The 17,579-nt window shown below is 51.1% G+C and overlaps 1 protein-coding gene across 1 annotated transcript in view; it reads left to right on the forward strand.

Annotated features, from left to right (window-relative positions):
• COPG2 (COPI coat complex subunit gamma 2) overlaps nt 1-17,579 on the forward strand; it is a 184,763-nt gene that overhangs the window by 166,302 nt on the left and 882 nt on the right. Inside the window, exons 21-22 of the mRNA XM_054726471.1 lie at nt 16,378-16,475; nt 17,199-17,337. Of these exons, the coding sequence (XP_054582446.1) occupies nt 16,378-16,475; nt 17,199-17,337 (237 nt within the window). The remainder of the gene's footprint in view (nt 1-16,377; nt 16,476-17,198; nt 17,338-17,579) is intronic.

The raw sequence follows: 17,579 nt of genomic DNA on the forward strand, positions 1-17,579 counted from the left end.
TGTGGACACAAGATGGCTGCCACAAGATGGCCGGCAGGGGAGGACAGTTAGGGGCAACCAGGCCAGCAGGGGAGGACAGTTAGGGGCGACCAGAACTGCAGGGGAGGACAGTTAGGGAGACCAGGCCTGCAGGGGATGGCATTTGGGGGAGGGGGGCCAGGCCTGCATGGGAGGACAGTTAGAGGTGACCAGGCCTGCAGGGGAGGGCAGTTAGGGGTGACCAGGCCTGCAAGGGAGGACAGTTAGGAAGACCAGGCCTGCAGGGGAGGACAGTTAGGGAGACCAGGCCAGCAGGGGAGGGAAGTTAGGGGTGACCAGGCCTTCAGGGGAGGACAGTTAAAGGGACCAGGCCAGCAGGGGAGGACAGTTAGGGGCAACCAGACCTGCAGGGGAGGACAGTTAGGGAGACCAGGCCTGCAGGGGATGGCATTTGGGGGAGGGGGGCCAGGCCTGCAGGGGAGGACAGTTAGAGGTGACCAGGCCTGCAGGGGAGGGCAGTTAGGGGTGACCAGGCCTGCAAGGGAGGACAGTTAGGAAGACCAGGCCTGCAGGGGAGGACAGTTAGGGAGACCAGGCCAGCAGGGGAGGGAAGTTAGGGGTGACCAGGCCTTCAGGGGAGGACAGTTAAAGGGACCAGGCCAGCAGGGGAGGGCAGTTAGGGGCGACCAGACCTGCAGGGGAGGACAGTTAGGGAGACCAGGCCTGCAGGGGATGGCATTTGGGGGAGGGGGGCCAGGCCTGCAGGGGAGGACAGTTAGGGGTGACCAGGCCTGCAAGGGAGGACAGTTAGGAAGACCAGGCCTGCAGGGGAGGACAGTTAGGGAGACCAGGCCAGCAGGGGAGGGAAGTTAGGGGTGACCAGGCCTTCAGGGGAGGACAGTTAAAGGGACCAGGCCAGCAGGGGAGGGCAGTTAGGAGCAACCAGGCTGGCAAGGGAGGGAAATTAGGGGCGATCGGGCCAGTAGGGGAGGGCAGTTAGGAGCAACCAGGATGGCAAGGGAGGGAAGTTAGGGGTGATCGGGCCAGTAGGGGAGGGCATTTGGGGGCGACCAGGCCTGCAAGGGAGGACAGTTAGGGGCGACTGGGCCGGCAGGGGAGGGCAGTTGGGGGGACCGGGCCGGCAGGGGAGGGCAGTTGGGGGCAACCAGGCCAGCAGGGAAGGGCAATTGGGGGCAACCAGGCCTTCAGGGGAGGACAGTTAAAGGGACCAGGCCTGCAGAGGAGGGCAGTTAGGGGCAACCGGGCCAGCAGGGGAGGGCAGTTGGGGGTGACCAGGCCTGCAGGGGAGGGCGGTTGGGTGGACCAGGCCTGCAGGGGAGGGAAGTTAGGGGTGACCAGGCCTTCAGGGGAGGACAGTTAAAGGGACCAGGCCAGCAGGGGAGGGCAGTTAGGAGCAACCAGGATGGCAAGGGAGGGAAGTTAGGGGCGATCAGACCAGTAGGGGAGGGCATTTGGGGGCAACAGGCCTGCAAGGGAGGACAGTTAGGGGCGACCAGGCCGGCAGGGGAGGGCAGTTAGGGGCGACCGGGCCGGCAGGGGAGGGCAGTTGGGGGGACCAGGCCTGCAGGGGAGGACAGTTGGGGGTGACCAGGCCTGCAGGGGAGGGCATTTAGGGGCAACCAGGCTGGCAAGGGAGGCAAGTTAGGGGCGACCGGGCCAGCAGCGGAGGGCAATTGGGGGCAACCAGGCCTTCAGGGGAGGACAGTTAAAGGGACCAGGCCTGCAGGTGAGCGCAGTTGGGGGTGACTAGGCCTGCAGGGGAGGACAGTTAGAGGTAACCAGGCCTGCAGGGGAGGACAGTTAGGGGCGACCAGGCTATCAGGGGAGGACAGTTAGGGGCGACCATGCCTGCAGGGGAGGACAATTGGGGGCGACCAGGCCTTCGGGGGAGGACAGTTAAAGGGACCAGGCCTTCAGGGGAGGGCATTTAGAGGCAACCAGGCCTGCAGTGGAGGGCAGTTGGGGGGACTAGGCCTGCAGGGGAGGTTAGGGGCGACCAGGCCTGCAGGGGAGGACAGTTAGGGGCGACCAGGCCTGCAGGGGAGGACAGTTAGGGGCGACCAGGCCTGCAGGGGAGGACAGTTAGGGGCGACCATGCCTGGAGGGGAGGACAGTTAGGGAGACCAGGCCTGCAGGGGAGGGAAGTTAGGGGTGATTGGGCCAGCAGGGGAGGGAAGTTAGGGGTGACCGGGCCATCAGGGGAGGACAATAGGGGGCGACCAGGCCTTCAGGGGAGGACAGTTAAAGGGACCAGGCCTGCAGGTGAGGGCAGTTAGGGGCGACTGGGCCGGCAGGGGAGGGCAGTTGGGGGTGACTAGGCCTGCAGGGGAGGGCAGTTAGGGGGACCAGGCCTGCAGGGGAGGACAGTTAGAGGTAACCAGGCCTGCAGGGGAGGGAAGTTAGGGGTGATTGGGCCAGCAGGGGAGAGAAGTTAGGGGTGACCGGGCCATCAAGGGAGGACAATAGGGGGCGACCAGGCCTTCAGGGGAGGACAGTTAAAGGGACCAGGCCTTCAGGGGAGGGCATTTAGGGGCAACCAAGCCTGCAGTGGAGGGCAGTTGGGGGACTAGGCCTGCAGGGGAGGACAGTTAGGGGCGACCAGGCCTGCAGGGGAGGACAGTTAGGGGCGACCAGGCCTGCAGGGGAGGACAGTTAGGGAAACCAGGCCAGCAGGGGAGGGAAGTTAGGGGTGACCGGGCCATCAGGGGAGGACAATTGGGGGCAACCAGGCCTTCAGGGGAGGATAGTTAAAGGGACCAGGCCTGTAGGGGAGGACAGTTAGGGGCGACCAGGCCATCAGGGGAGGACAGTTAGGGGCGACCATGCCTACAGGGGAGGACAATTGGGGGCGACCAGGCCTTCAGGGGAGGACAGTTAAAGAGACCAGGCCTTCAGGGGAGGGCATTTAGGGGCAACCAGGCCTGCAGGGGAGGACAGTTAGGGGCGACGAGGCCTGCAGGGGAGGACAGTTAGGGGCGACCAGGCCTGCAAGGGAGGACAGTTAGGGGCGAGCATGCCTGCAGGGGAGGACAGTTAGGGAAACCAGGCCTGCAGTGGAGGGAAGTTAGGGGCAACCAGGCCTTCAGGGGAGGACAGTTAAAGGGACCAGGCCTGCAGGTGAGGGCAGTTAGGGGCGACTGGGCCGGCAGGGGAGGGCAGTTGGGGGTGACTAGGCCTGCAGGGGAAGGCAGTTAGGGGGACCAGGCCTGCAGGGGAGGACAGTTAGAGGTAACCAGGCCTGCAGGGCAGGGAAGTTAGGGGAGACCAGGCCTGCAGGGGAAGACAGTTAGGGGCGACCAGGCCTGCAGGGGAGGGAAGTTAGGGGCGACCAGGCCTGCAGGGGAGGACAGTTAGGGGCGACCAGGCCTGCAGGGGAAGACAGTTAGGGGCGACCAGGCCTGCAGTGGAGGGCAGCTGGGGGGACCAGGCCTGCAGGGGAGGTTAGGGGTGACCAGGCCTGCAGCGGAGGACAGTTAGGGGCGACCAGGCCTGCAGGGGAAGACAGTTAGGGGCGACCAGGCCTGCAGTGGAGGGCAGCTGGGGGGACCAGGTCTGCAGGGGAGGTTAGGGGTGACCAGGCCTGCAGCGGAGGACAGTTAGGGGCGACCAGGCCTGCAGGGGAGGACAGTTAAAGGGACCAGGCCTGTAGGGGAGGACAGTTAGGGGCGACCAGGCCATCAGGGGAGGACAGTTAGGGGATGACTAGGCCTGCAGGGGAAGGCAGTTAGGGGGACCAGGCCTGCAGGGGAGGACAGTTAGAGGTAACCAGGCCTGCAGGGGAGGGCAGTTAGGGGCAACCAAGCCTGCAGTGGAGGGCAGTTGGGGGACTAGGCCTGCAGGGGAGGACAGTTAGGGGCGACCAGGCCTGCAGGGGAGGGAAGTTAGGGGCGACCAGGCCTGCAGGGGAGGACAGTTAGGGGCGACCAGGCCTGGAGGGGAGGACAGTTAGGGAGACCAGGCCTGCAGGGGAGGGAAGTTAGGGGTGACCGGGCCATCAGGGGAGGACAATAGGGGGCGACCAGGCCTTCAGGGGAGGACAGTTAAAGGGACCAGGCCTTCAGGGGAGGGCATTTAGGGGCAACCAAGCCTGCAGTGGAGGGCAGTTGGGGGACTAGGCCTGCAGGGGAGGACAGTTAGGGGCGACCAGGCCTGCAGGGGAGGACATTTAGGGGCGACCAGGCCTGCAGGGGAGGACAGTTAGGGAAACCAGGCCAGCAGGGGAGGAAAGTTAGGGGTGACCGGGCCATCAGGGGAGGACAATTGGGGGCAACCAGGCCTTCAGGGGAGGATAGTTAAAGGGACCAGGCCTGTAGGGGAGGACAGTTAGGGGCGACCAGGCCATCAGGGGAGGACAGTTAGGGGCGACCATGCCTACAGAGGAGGACAATTGGGGGCGACCAGGCCTTCAGGGGAGGACAGTTAAAGAGACCAGGCCTTCAGGGGAGGGCATTTAGGGGCAACCAGGCCTGCAGGGGAGGACAGTTAGTGGCGACGAGGCCTGCAGGGGAGGACAGTTAGGGGCGACCAGGCCTGCAAGGGAGGACAGTTAGGGGCGAGCATGCCTGCAGGGGAGGACAGTTAGGGAAACCAGGCCTGCAGTGGAGGGAAGTTAGGGGCGACCAGGCCTTCAGGGGAGGACAGTTAAAGGGACCAGGCCTGCAGGTGAGGGCAGTTAGGGGCGACTGGGCCGGCAGGGGAGGGCAGTTGGGGATGACTAGGCCTGCAGGGGAAGGCAGTTAGGGGGACCAGGCCTGCAGGGGAGGACAGTTAGGGTAACCAGGCCTGCAGGGGAGGGCAGTTAGGGGCGACCAGGCCTGCAGGGGAGGACAGTTAGCAGTGACGAGGCCTGCAGGGGAGGACAGTTAGGGGCGACCAGCCCTGCAAGGGAGGACAGTTAGGGGCGAGCATGCCTGCAGGGGAGGACAGTTAGGGAAACCAGGCCTGCAGGGGAGGGGAGTTAGTGGTGACCGGGCCATCAGGGGAGGGCAGTTAGTGGCGACCAGGCCTGCAGGGGAAGACAGTTAGGGGCGATCAGGCCTGCAGGGGAGGGAAGTTAGGGGCGACCAGGCCTGCAGGGGAGGACAGTTAGGGGCGATCAGGTCTGCAGGGGAGGACAGTTAGGGGCGACCATGCCTGCAGGGGAGGCAATTGGGGGCGACCAGGCCTTCAGGGGAGGACAGTTAAAGGGACCAGGCCTTCAGGGAAGGGCATTTAGGGGCAACCAGGCCTGCAGTGGAGGGCAGTTGGGGTACCAGGCCTGCAGGGGAGGGCAGTTAGGGGCGACCAGGCCTGCAGGGGAGGGCAGTTAGGGGCGACCAGGCCTGCAGGGGAGGACAGTTAGGGGCGACCGGGCCTGCAGGGAAGGACAGTTAGGGGCGATCAGGCCTGCAGGGGAAGACAGTTAGGGGCGACCAGGCCTGCAGGGGAGGACAGTTAGGGGCGATCAGGTCTGCAGGGGAGGACAGTTAGGGGCGATCATGCCTGCAGGGGAGGCAATTGGGGGCGACCAGGCCTTCAGGGGAGGACAGTTAAAGGGACCAGGCCTTCAGGGAAGGGCATTTAGGGGCAACCAGGCCTGCAGTGGAGGGCAGTTGGGGTACCAGGCCTGCAGGGGAGGGCAGTTAGGGGCGACCAGGCCTGCAGGGGAGGACAGTTAGGGGCGACCGGGCCTGCAGGGAAGGACAGTTAGTGGCGACCATGCCTGCAGGGGAGGACAGTTAGGGAGACCAGGCCTGCAGGGGAGGGAAGTTAGGGGTGACCGGGCCAGCAGGGGAGGGAAGTTAGGGGTGACCGGGCCATCAGGGGAGGACAATTGGGGGCAACCAGGCCTTCAGGGGCGGACAGTTAAAGGGACCAGGCCTGTAGGGGAGGACAGTTAGGGGCGACCAGGCCATCAGGGGAGGACAGTTAGGGGCGACCATGCCTGCAGGGGAGGACAATTGGGGGCGACCAGGCCTTCAGGGGAGGACAGTTAAAGGGACCAGGCCTTCAGGGGAGGGCATTTAGGGGCGACCAGGCCTCCAGTGGAGGGCAGTTGGGGGGACCAGGCCTGCAGGGGAGGACAGTTAGCGAGACCAGGCCTGCAGGGGAGGGAAGTTAGGGGTGACCAGGCCATCAGGGGAGGACAATTGGGGGCGACCAGGCCTTCAGGGGAGGACAGTTAAAGGGACCAAGCCTTCAGGGGAGGGCATTTAGGGGCAACCAGGCCTGCAGTGGAGGGCAGTTAGGGGGACCAGGCCTGCAGGGGAGGTTAAGGGTGACCAGGCCTGCAGGGGAGGGCAGTTAGGGACAATCGGACCAGCAGGGGAGCAGTTAGGCATCTGTCAGGCTAGCAGGCAGAAGCAGTTAGGGACAATCAGGCAGGCAGGCAGGCAGGCAGGCAAGCGGTTGGGAGCCAGCAGTCTTGACTGTGAGAGGGATCCCAGATTGGAGAGGGTACAGGCTGGCCTGAGGGACACACACACACCCTTCCCTGCCCCCCCCCCCCCCCGTGCACGAATTTCATGCACCAGGCCTCTAGTACTATTATAAAAACTTTTAAGTATTCTTATAATAGAAACCATTTTAAAGGACAACTACATAATTATTAAACATATAATTCATTCATTAGTGTTCATATTTATATATGTTACAAAATTACCCCATACTATAAGACTGTAATTTCATTCTCCATTTACAATGCAAGAAATAACGATAGGTTTTTCAAGATAAATAAATGCATATACATTTTTTAAATGAAATATAGAAATAAGAAACATTTGGGAAATATTTACTTACCGAATGGCGAATTGCTTGCGTTGTCCCATGCGTGTTGTGGGGAAGATGACAGTTATAATGCACAATACATTTAAAAACCTTGAGTATATGAAGTAAGCCTATTGGTAGAAGAGCAATGACCGCAGCGAACATATACCATCCCAAACACTCTTGTGTACAAACTTAAAGCTTTTGCTAGCACAAGAATGCTAACTCACTATAAGTTTCCCAAGCACATGGTGATATATGGATACAAACTTTTCATGTTAAGAAGCATATTAATAATGTGAGTAAGAGCTGGGGATACCTACATTCTTCATTCTTGTCTCAGTAATATTTGCTATTTGACACAATTGCAGATTGCAAACATGGCCTAATTCATACATCCCCTCTTCAGCCATCATCTCCTCTCCCTTCCCCTTTTCTATGTGTGTGTGTTGTTGTTTTTTAATATAAACCTTTCCAGTTGTTTCTCTCACTTTCAGACAGTTCTAACATGATTCCTTACTTCTCAGCAAATGTAATACCTTTCCTTGTTGAACATTTTGCACAACTGTACACCCTGTACCATACTCCCTCTCCTTACTTAGATTTCAGTCTTAATGTTTCTGTCCTTTTCCTTCTTTTTTTAAAGTGCATGTCTCAATAGTTTTTCTCACATGATATTTTCATTTTGAGCAAACTTAACATCATTTTTCAAAGAGTTATGGTTGATTTCCTTTGAGTATTTTCTCTGTCATATATATTGGCATCTATAATATTTTCAGCTTCCCTCTCTAATCATAGTGAGAGATACATTATTTTTCTTTTGGGTGTGCTCTAGAGGTATACTCCCTTAATGATACCCACCACTTCTTACCAAATGAAGCTCTTCCTCTCACCAGATAAACTACCCAGCCACCCTCTCCAGTTGTTCTAACTAATGTCCTTCAGGTTGCTATCAATGGCTTTTCATAAAGATTTATCCTTGCCCTGGCCAGCTGGCTCATTGGTTGGAGCATAGTCCTGTATACCAAAAGGTTTCAGGTTCAATTTCCAGTCAGGGTACATACTAAGGTTGTCAGTTTGATCCCCGGTCAGGATATGTACAGGAGGCAACTGATGGACCTCTTTCTCTCTCTCTTCCTCCATCTTTCCCTCTATCCCTTCATTTCTCTCTTAAAAAATCAATAAAAACATATCTTTAGGTGAGGAGTTAAAAAAAAAAAAAAGTTTATCCTGATCTTCCCCCTTTAACTGTTCTTATCAACCAACCCCTTTAATTTTTTCCATTCCACAAAATTCATAGTCACTATCCTACTTCTTTATATCCTAACTTTATGCTGTATTTGATTGTGGGTTTTTTAAAGAAATAAAATATTGCACATATAATTGGACTTCCTCTGTACCACTTAAGAATCATTTACCTCTCTCCCTTCCAAAAGAAAATCACTATATAATTTGATACTTATCCTCATACATCCTATATAATAAAGAGGTAATATGCAAATTGACCGTCACTCCAACACACAAGATGGCCACCCCCATGTGGACACAAGATGGCCTCCACAAGATGGCCGGCAGGGGAGGGCAGTTGGGGGCTACCAGGCCTGCAGGGGAGGGAAGTTAGGGGTGACCAGACTGGCAGGGGAGGGCAGTTGGGGTTAATTGGGCTGGCAGGGGAGGGCAGTTAGGGGTGACCAGGCCAGCAGGGGAGGGCAGTTAGGGGTGACCAGGCCAGCAGGGGAGGGCATTTAGGGGTGACCAGGCCAGCAGGGGAGAGCAGTTATGGGCAATCAGGCCAGCAGGGGAGCAGTTAGGCATCTATCAGGCTGGCAGGGGAGTGGTTAGGGGGTGATCAGTCTGGCAGGCAGAAGTGGTTAGGGGCAATCAGGAAGGCAGGCAGGCAAGCAGTTGGCAGCCAGCAGTCCTGGATTGTGAGAGGGATCCCAGATTGGAGAGGGTGCAGGCTGGCCTGAGGGACACAGACACACACACACACACACACACACACACACACACACACACGCACACGCACGCACGCGCGCGCGCGCACACACACACACACACACACACACACACACACACACCCTGTGCACGAATTTCGTGCACCGGGCCTCTAGTAGTTTTATAATTTTAATAAATATTTCTATATGCATAAATAATATGTATATAAATTCTTTAAAAAAATGTTTCCTCATCCAGACTTCCAGAGCTTGTCTACTTTCTAAATTCAGTCATATTGTTATATGCACCACTAACTGCAGTCTTTAGCACAAAGCATATAACCCTAACCCCTTCAGAGATCTTACAGATTTCTCTGTTTCAGTTGTTTTTAACCCATATCTTAATTCCCTTTTTGCCACTCTGACAACTGAGAATCCTGCTCTAATTCATGCAATGCTCGAATATATTGCATTACTTAGATTAAAATCCCTCTTCTTTCTTATTCTGTTATCTCTGCCACATCTTATCTAACTCAGCTACTATCATTTTATCATTGCAGTGGATACAGTAATTTTCTCCTTAGGTTTACTTCTCTGGTGATTCCCACCCATTCCTCCAATAATAGATGATCTTTTCTATAGACACACTGCTTGCCCATGCTCCTGATGTACTTCAAGTTTGCTAGTAAAGTCTTTTTAGTATAATTCATCTTAATAAAACTCCCCTAAACTTTCCTATTAACCAAGTTTTAATTAAAAATTGTTATCCATTGCAATGCCTATTCCTATCTAGGTCCTTGAAACTCTGTCAGATATACCACTCATTGCCACTGCACTTCCCCAACCAATCTGACCCATGTGAAGGTCACCGTTCTGGGTTTCTTTATTATACACCTGAGCTGTATTGTTGCCAATCCATTTACTCTTCAGTCTTCTCTAATTCATACTGTGGTCCTTCACTCAGCTAACAAACTCTCCTCCTTATTCACTATGACCTTGGTCTAAGTGTGATGCCATAACCCACCAATTAATATCTGCCATTCTTAAAGCCATTCCTTCATATCTGTAGGAATCTTCAGTTTGCTCCTCCACTCCTTTCCTCCTTGTTCTTCCTTTCCCCCGGGAGAAGAACTACCTTCTCTTCCGTGTCCCTCCTGTCAGCCACCCCCCTACATACTTATCATTGTTACAGTTGTCTCTTCTGGTTAGATACTCCCCTCATGTTGGGCACTCACTGCTTAACCCTCTGCCATCTCCCTTGTTTCCAACATCCTTTACTGCATTTGTGCGCACTCTCAGTTCAGCATAAACTTCCAATGGATCCTGTCACTGGCCTGCCTTTTATGCCCATCCCACTCAGCCTATTTCTGACTTTCCTCTATATTGACCATACCCATTACTTCCAGTGTTTTCCCAACAAGGTGTCCTGGACAGCAAAACCTCACCCTCAAATTCTTACTTTGCTACCTTTTTACTTCACTCACTCTCCTTGTTACCACATAACTCTGACAAATTTCCAACTCCTCTTCCTGATGTTCCCATGTAGCCCTCTTTAATGCCCTCCCGCACTTGTTACATTTCTACACTGCATGGTCTGCACCCACTCTAAATCACACACCCCCTTTCCTTCAGCAGTTTCCACCTTACGCTCTCTCTTTCTTTGCTACTGCTATTTTTTTATACAAGTTTCCTGAGCTGCTGCTCTCATTTTCCACAAACACTAATGTTACCTTCATTTTTTAGTGCATCTTAAATGTCCCTCTTATAAAACACTGTTCTTTCCAATGTTCCTTTGGAAATTTCCCCCATATGTCTTAACCTTTCATAGTGATGACAACTTATTCTTTTTGAGGGTCCCTCCCTTTCTGATCCTCACGCTCTCCCTCATTCAAAACCAATTTTGTACTCATTAGACAAGCCTTTCCCTTTAGTAGATCTGTCTCCATCATGATCTTTGGCCAAAGTATGGTGCCACATATCTCCAGTTAGGACCAGTGACATCTTCTGTGTCGATATTAAATGATACCTTCTCGACTGGCAGCGGCTTTACTTTTGCTGTTTCACTCCTCTTCCTTGGTTTTGCCTTATAAATACTGTACTTTATATTCGGCATCCCTCCTTCATTCAGAGACTATGTATGTACATATCATTCCCATAACCCGAGTTGTGTCTACGGGACATTGCCACCCGATATGCAGCGCTCACTGTTCAGACTGTGTGGACTGTAGTACAGGGCCATCTCTGTGGCTTCTCTCTGTCCTGCCTCCTCAACAGTTCTCCTTTATAACCTCAGTTCTTATGTACCCACAGTCCCTCCTTCCTATTGATAATCTGAATTATCCTAAACTCATCCTCCTACAGCTCCTATTCCCGTGTCCCAGTATTCCTCATTCTAGCACTCTTTAACGCCCTCCCCTTGGCCACGTTCCTTTCCTGCAACTTCCCCACCCTAACTTACTTAAGCCTCCATTTTCTCCTTTTCTACTAGCCTTTCTTTTTAAAATGTAGTTGAGCTGGTCATACAGCATATTAATTACAGCCTTTCCTACAGGTCTCCTCGGTGACTTCTCTAATTCTCAGCTAATCTGAATGTGAGCTGCCAAGCTAATACTAATGCTCTTCGGAGCTTTACCCGCTCCTCTCCCATCTTTTGGCCCAAGTGTGGGCCTTCCTTCCCCCTCTAGGCAACACCTGCCCTTCTTCAAATGACCTTCTAATCTGGGGGCAGCTGTCATGTCGCTCTCCCATTCCCTTCCCCTTGTTACCTCTCTTGCCCTAAAGCAATGCACTGCCTCATCTGAAGCCTCCTTTCTGTTAGCTGCCAGGTACATTTCATTCCAGTGACTCAGTCTCCTCCCGGACAGCATTCCCTAGCCAGGTTCTCTGCCCAGTGACTGTCTCTCACTTCAGAAAATCTTCTCAGGAGAGAGTAAATTCTAAGGGTACTTTCAATGTGGCATTTGATGATGAACATTGTATCACCCTTTGGTGGTTTGCCCTCCATCTTAATTGCATGTAGTATAATTTCATCTATCAGCTGAACAAGAGATGAAGTTCTAACAGAAAGGAGGCAGCTAACTAAAAGGAGGCTTCAGTTGGTTCTCTAGCCATTCATCTCCCACATTAGTGATCAGTGCTACAGACACACCACTCAGTTATCCTGGTGTCTTTAGAGTTATACCCTAGCTTTATATCAGGGTTCATTTTAATCCATCTCCTTCTAATCCTCCTAATTAAAACTTCCCTTTACTTTTCAGGCTTCGATTTTCTCCCATTGTATATATACTGCTTTTCAAAGTGTGGCATTAAGACCCAAATAGAGTCATTATAAGGTCTCACAAGATTGCCCATTCTGGGAAACTCTATTCCTCATCTTATCTGCCCATGCTAGTCCACCTACGCTTAACACTTCACGTAGTACTCACTTTACATAGTTGCCAGTCTCTCTCTTATTTAATCACAGTCTTTGGTGTAAGTACGGTACCTTATCCTTCCTGCCAATACTGCCAATCTTCAAAGTAAGCCCTCTCTTCTTCATGCTCGTCCACTCTTTACCTGGACTGACCCTACAGAAGCACCTGTGTTCCCTACACAGCTGCTTATTTTTTCAGCTACCATCTTTGTCATTTCTCATGGATTCAGTAGTCTTCCCTTTCATGTTTCCTCCACACCCTTCTAAATACATCTGCACTCCCAGTTCAATCCAGGATTCCTGCCACTGGCCATGACTGAAATCCATCCCATTTAGACTCCTTAGCCTTTCGCTGTATTGGTCACACTTGTTACTTCAAATAAGATTCCCACATGGCCCTCCTTCAAACACTAGTTCTTCAGTCACTTCCTTTTCACATTCTCTCTCCTTTGGTTTTAATCTAGCTTAGTTCACCTCTCTCTAACAGCCAACTCTACCATTTTCCAGTGTTCCTCATTTTGGCCCTCTGTTATGCCCTTCCCTACTCACACCTTATATTCTGCACCCCAGCTTAAATCCTCTGTCTTCACTCCATTCTTAGATTCTAGCCTCCAACTTCTTCTCTCTCTATGATATTTTCATACAAGTCTCTCTAGGAAATGTCTTTGACTTTTAGCCAATCCTCACATAGCAGGACAACTTCTAAGAGCAACCAGTTTTAATGACACACTATGTAATAAACTACAATAACTTAACTACACGTCATCCCTTCACTTACCATCTCTCTACAGAAGGAATGGATGCACAGTGCTTCAGCTGTCCCCCCTCAGAGTCCTCCCCCACTCCCCACCCAATACTGTCAACTACTTGGACATACTGTCACCCACACCCCCTAAGTAAGTCAAGTCTCCTCTCTCTAAAGCTTCCAGCAACCACTCCATCAGCATTCATCTTAGTCAGCTTCCTTATAAACGTTCCTGTCACCCAAGTCCTTTAATTAAGTTTTCTTCCAGATTGGAAGAGCTAGTCTGTGACTGCCTCCTACTCCTGTTCTTGATCCTATCCTTCTCTTTCCTTACATTTCTCATTACAATACGATCTTTACACCCCAAAGGTGACCAATTAGACCTTTTTTGACTCTGACAGGGTTCCCATTCTAGATCTCTACTCCACACCTGCCTTGTGGGCCCTCCACTATATAATATTTCCTTTTCTTTTCTTCGTCTATTTTCTTTCTTACTGCCGCATGACTTGTGGCCCAGGAATGCTGTCTTCTTCTTCCAGTTGATGTCTGTCATTCCTTAGTGACCACGTTTCGTCTGAGGGCAACTTTAACGTTGCTCTCCTATCCCTCTCCTTGTCCCCTATACTTGTGCTAGAGAAACATGTTATCTTCAGCATCCCTCCTGCCGTGTGTGTAGCATCCCCTGGATTCAGCACTCTTTCCTGGTAGGTATAGACTCGTCACTTTTGGCACAAATTGCTCCATTGCTTTCATCTCCCTTGATTCACTACATGCTAGATGCATGCATTTCCTTCCTAGTTCAGTCCCAACCTGCGTGGACTGCTGCAGTTAGCCTGGTGCAGACCTATCCCTTTTACCCCCTTTCTGACTTTTGCCCCATGGACCACATCCTGTTCTTTAATTATTATTCCAGCAAAGCTTTCTGGAACCTCCTTTTCTTACTTAGAAATAGTCTCCCTTCCCGTGGTTGAGACCTGGCAACTCCCCGCCATTTGCCACATCGCAGGTTCTGTACCCCAGCCTAATTCACACACCTCTCCCCTTACTGAGCTTCCAGCCTCCATCTCTTCTCCTCTTCTGTGCTCTTTCCATACCACTTTCCTCAGTAGTCCTCTCCTTTCAGTCAGTTCTCACAAGAAAAGCCTCATCTCTGAGGACAGTTTTAATGTAGATCTTCAGCGCATCCTTCCCTTACTCCCATCATCTGCCTGGCTTTGTTTGTGTGGCAAAGGGTTCAAGTTGTTCTCTTGCCATGGAAAGGTCCCTTCCCACCCCCCTTCTCCTCAGGACCCAGTGTCAGTCATCCTTTCTAGCAATATTGATAGATCGCTACCAATAGTTTTTACTGGATTTCACCTTCGATTCCCTGTGACCTCTCATTGTATCAACAAAATCTTTTCATTAAAAATTTGCCACTAAAGTTTCAGGAACATCTCTACTGACTGCTTCCTTATTCAGTGTCTCATTACTCATTACAATACGATCTTTACACCCAAAAGGTGACCAATTAGACCTTTTTTGACTCTGACAGGGTTCCCATTCTAGATCTCTACTCCACACCTGCCTTGTGGGCCCTCCACTATATAATATTTCCTTTTCTTCTGTCATTCCTTAGTGACCACGGAATGACAGAAGGACCACGGAATTTCCTTCTCTCTTACTTACACATAGCATCTTCTGTCTTTACTTGTACATAAAATTCAACCAGTTTGCCGAGGCTGTGATCTACCATTGTTCCTGCCTGTCTCCTTACTCCTCTTCCTCTTTTGTCTGTATCCTCCCTGCTTAATCAAAACCAAACAGGGGTTCGTATAATCTTGTATTACTAATGTCTATCCTGCCTCTCCATTCTTTTAACATATTTGTATTGATTTTAGAGAGAAAGGGAGGGGGAGAGATAGAAACATCAATGATGAGAGAGAATCACTGATCAGGACATGTGCCCTAAGAATCAAACTATGACCTCCTGGTTTATAGGTCGGTGCTCAACCACTGAGCCACACAGGTTGGGCCTGCCTCTCCATTCTTATTTGATCTTGACCTTTGTCCCTACCATAATCCCCTCTATCTCCTTTCATTGTTTTAAATACCTCAACTGAGCCATTCCAGGTCTGTGTTAACTTCCACCTTTTTCTTTCTTCTTCCTGCTTTCTTGGCAGAGAACTCTAGCTTAATTTAACCACAGTCTTTCTTCCATCAACTCCCTAGTGCCCCCTATTGCATTAAAATAGATTTTGTAGCCCTAGCTGGTTTGGCTCAGTGGATAAAGGGTGTCAGCCTGTAGACCGAAGGGTCCTGGGTTCAACTCAGGTCAAGGGCATGTACCTTGGTTGCAGGCTCCTCCCCAGCCCGAGCTCTGGTCAGGGTTCGTGCAGGAGGCAACCAATCAATGTGTTTCTCTCACGTTGATATTTCTCTCTGTCTTGCCCTATCTCTCCCACTCTCCCTAAAAATCAATGGGAAAAAATATCCTTGGGTGAGGATTAACAACAACAACAAAAAATAGATTCTGTCATCTTGAAAGGTATACTCTTTCTATATGGGTCAACTCACTACCATCATTTTCAATGCATTCTACTAAATTCATTTGTTCTCTGAATTCAGACCTATTCTTCACAGGACTGCCTCAGCTCACCAGAGCCTACTGGAAAATATCTAGTCTCCTAGGTATTTCAAATATGTTCCTAAACAGTCTCTCTTCTCAGCACCTGTTCAGTAGCATATCTCTGATTTCCATCTACCCTCGGCCTTTCTGGCCTCTTTCCTTTAGCTCATGTACCTTGCTCTGCTCACTGAAGCTCTTTCACATCTTTTGAGATCCAATTAATTCACCCATACTTAAAAATCCCCTCCCTTCAGGCAGTTCAGAAAGTCCCCTTTTCATGAAATTCACTTTCCAAAAATGTGCCCCTACCTCCATTTCTAATTATTTCCTCCAGTTATCTCAAAACATATTAATTACCCACTTGCTTTTGCATTGAAGACACTACCAATACTAGCACCTCCTTGCTGACCTATTTCACTGCAGGTTGAAAGTTGACATAAAGCAAGTTCGTTCTGGTGATCTGTGGACCCACAATCTAAAACTAGTATCTGTTGATACTTAGACTATTGTGCTTTGTGTTAATGATCAGTGTGCTTTTTACTATCCAAATTTTTTTGCTTTGTCAGCTGCTAGAGTAGTGGTTCTTACATTTTCCACATGTAGTCCCCCTTTGACAAGCACAGCAGAAAGCTCCCAAAGTAACTCCCCTGCTGCTTTCTTTATACCAATACGAAAATAGTTTTGCCAATGTCGTCTTTTTTGTACTATTCTAACCCACAGTGGGGAGTGGATTTTAAAATGGTACTTGGTGAGACTGCCTTTTGACCAGTATACAGGCCGCTTTTAAGAACTACTACCCTGGAAACCGTGGTGTGTGCTTCGCTTGATGATACAGAACACAGTGCCAAGTGCAGGTGGTGCTCCCTCCGTTGCCAGGGGAGCTTTGTGCTTGCGCTGCCCACTGACACTGGCCTGCCTGCTCTTTCTCCTCCAGTTGCCGGCACCTTTAGCTGCACCATGAAGTTTACTGTCCGGGACTGTGACCCTGACACTGGGGTTCCAACTGAGGAGGGGTATGACGACGAGTACGTGGTGAGTGTCGCCTGCACAGAGACACCTGGACACCCTTGCACCACTGACTTCTGTCTGAAGGGAACATTTTTCTAGGAACATCTGGCATGAACCAAGGGGGTTTTATTTTCTCACATTACAGCTGCGTGGGCCTGGACTAACCCTCCTCTGCGGTGGGAGTATGTCGTGCCTCAGGGAAGTGAGGCTGACTACTTCCTGACTAAAACAACTCACCCTTTTCTATGTCTTTTAATAGGGATAATTACAAGATGAAAATATGTACATGATTTTCATTGAGATCAATGAGCTTTATTTAAAGTATTGGGGTTGTTTTGTTGAGCAGCTTTTAATTTGCTTGTAATGTAGCTACATCATGGACTGAGTGACTTCATAGAATGCAGGCAAAAGATGACAAAATATCAACCTGTTAGTGAATGCTAAGTTCAGAAGGCCCTGGATGGCTTGAACTTGATGGTTAGGTGTGGCCACGTGACTGCTTTGTACTTCAAGGGTGTAGATGTTGATCTGAATATAGCTTTTGCCATATTTTCTTGCTTTTCTTTGCTAAGGCCTACATCGCTAGATTTATCCAGACTACGGGACTTGAACTAGTTTGGTGATAGTTTTTCCTAGGCTCCTGCAAAGGACGCATCTCAGGATGATAACACCCTTTTAATTAGCCCCTCCCACTTTGTCCTGTACTGAAAGAACTGTCGCTTACTGACCCCTGCCTGTGCCCACTAGCTGGAAGATCTTGAAGTGACTGTGTCTGACCACATTCAGAAAGTTCTGAAGCCCAACTTTGCTGCTGCCTGGGAAGAAGTAGGAGATACTTTTGAGAAACAGGAGACCTTTGCCCTCAGTTCTACCAAAACTCTTCAAGGTGAGAACAATTTTGCTATCAATGTGTTGCCTGACAGCAGTGTAAAACCTAAGAGGCATATGTATCATTCCAGAAGAACACTTTGGTTTAATGCTGCATAAACTAAGTCACTTAAAAGGCCAGGACCCTGTCATCTAATTGAGTCAACCAGTTTCTAGTCCAGTGGCCTCCGTCCACTGTGGCACCACCCTTCTAGCCCCAGCTCCCAGTGCGTAGGGTGCAGAGGCAGACCCCGTGCTGAC

The sequence above is a fragment of the Eptesicus fuscus genome, chromosome 14 (assembly GCF_027574615.1).
Source record: "Eptesicus fuscus isolate TK198812 chromosome 14, DD_ASM_mEF_20220401, whole genome shotgun sequence".
Lineage (NCBI taxonomy): Eukaryota > Metazoa > Chordata > Mammalia > Chiroptera > Vespertilionidae > Eptesicus > Eptesicus fuscus.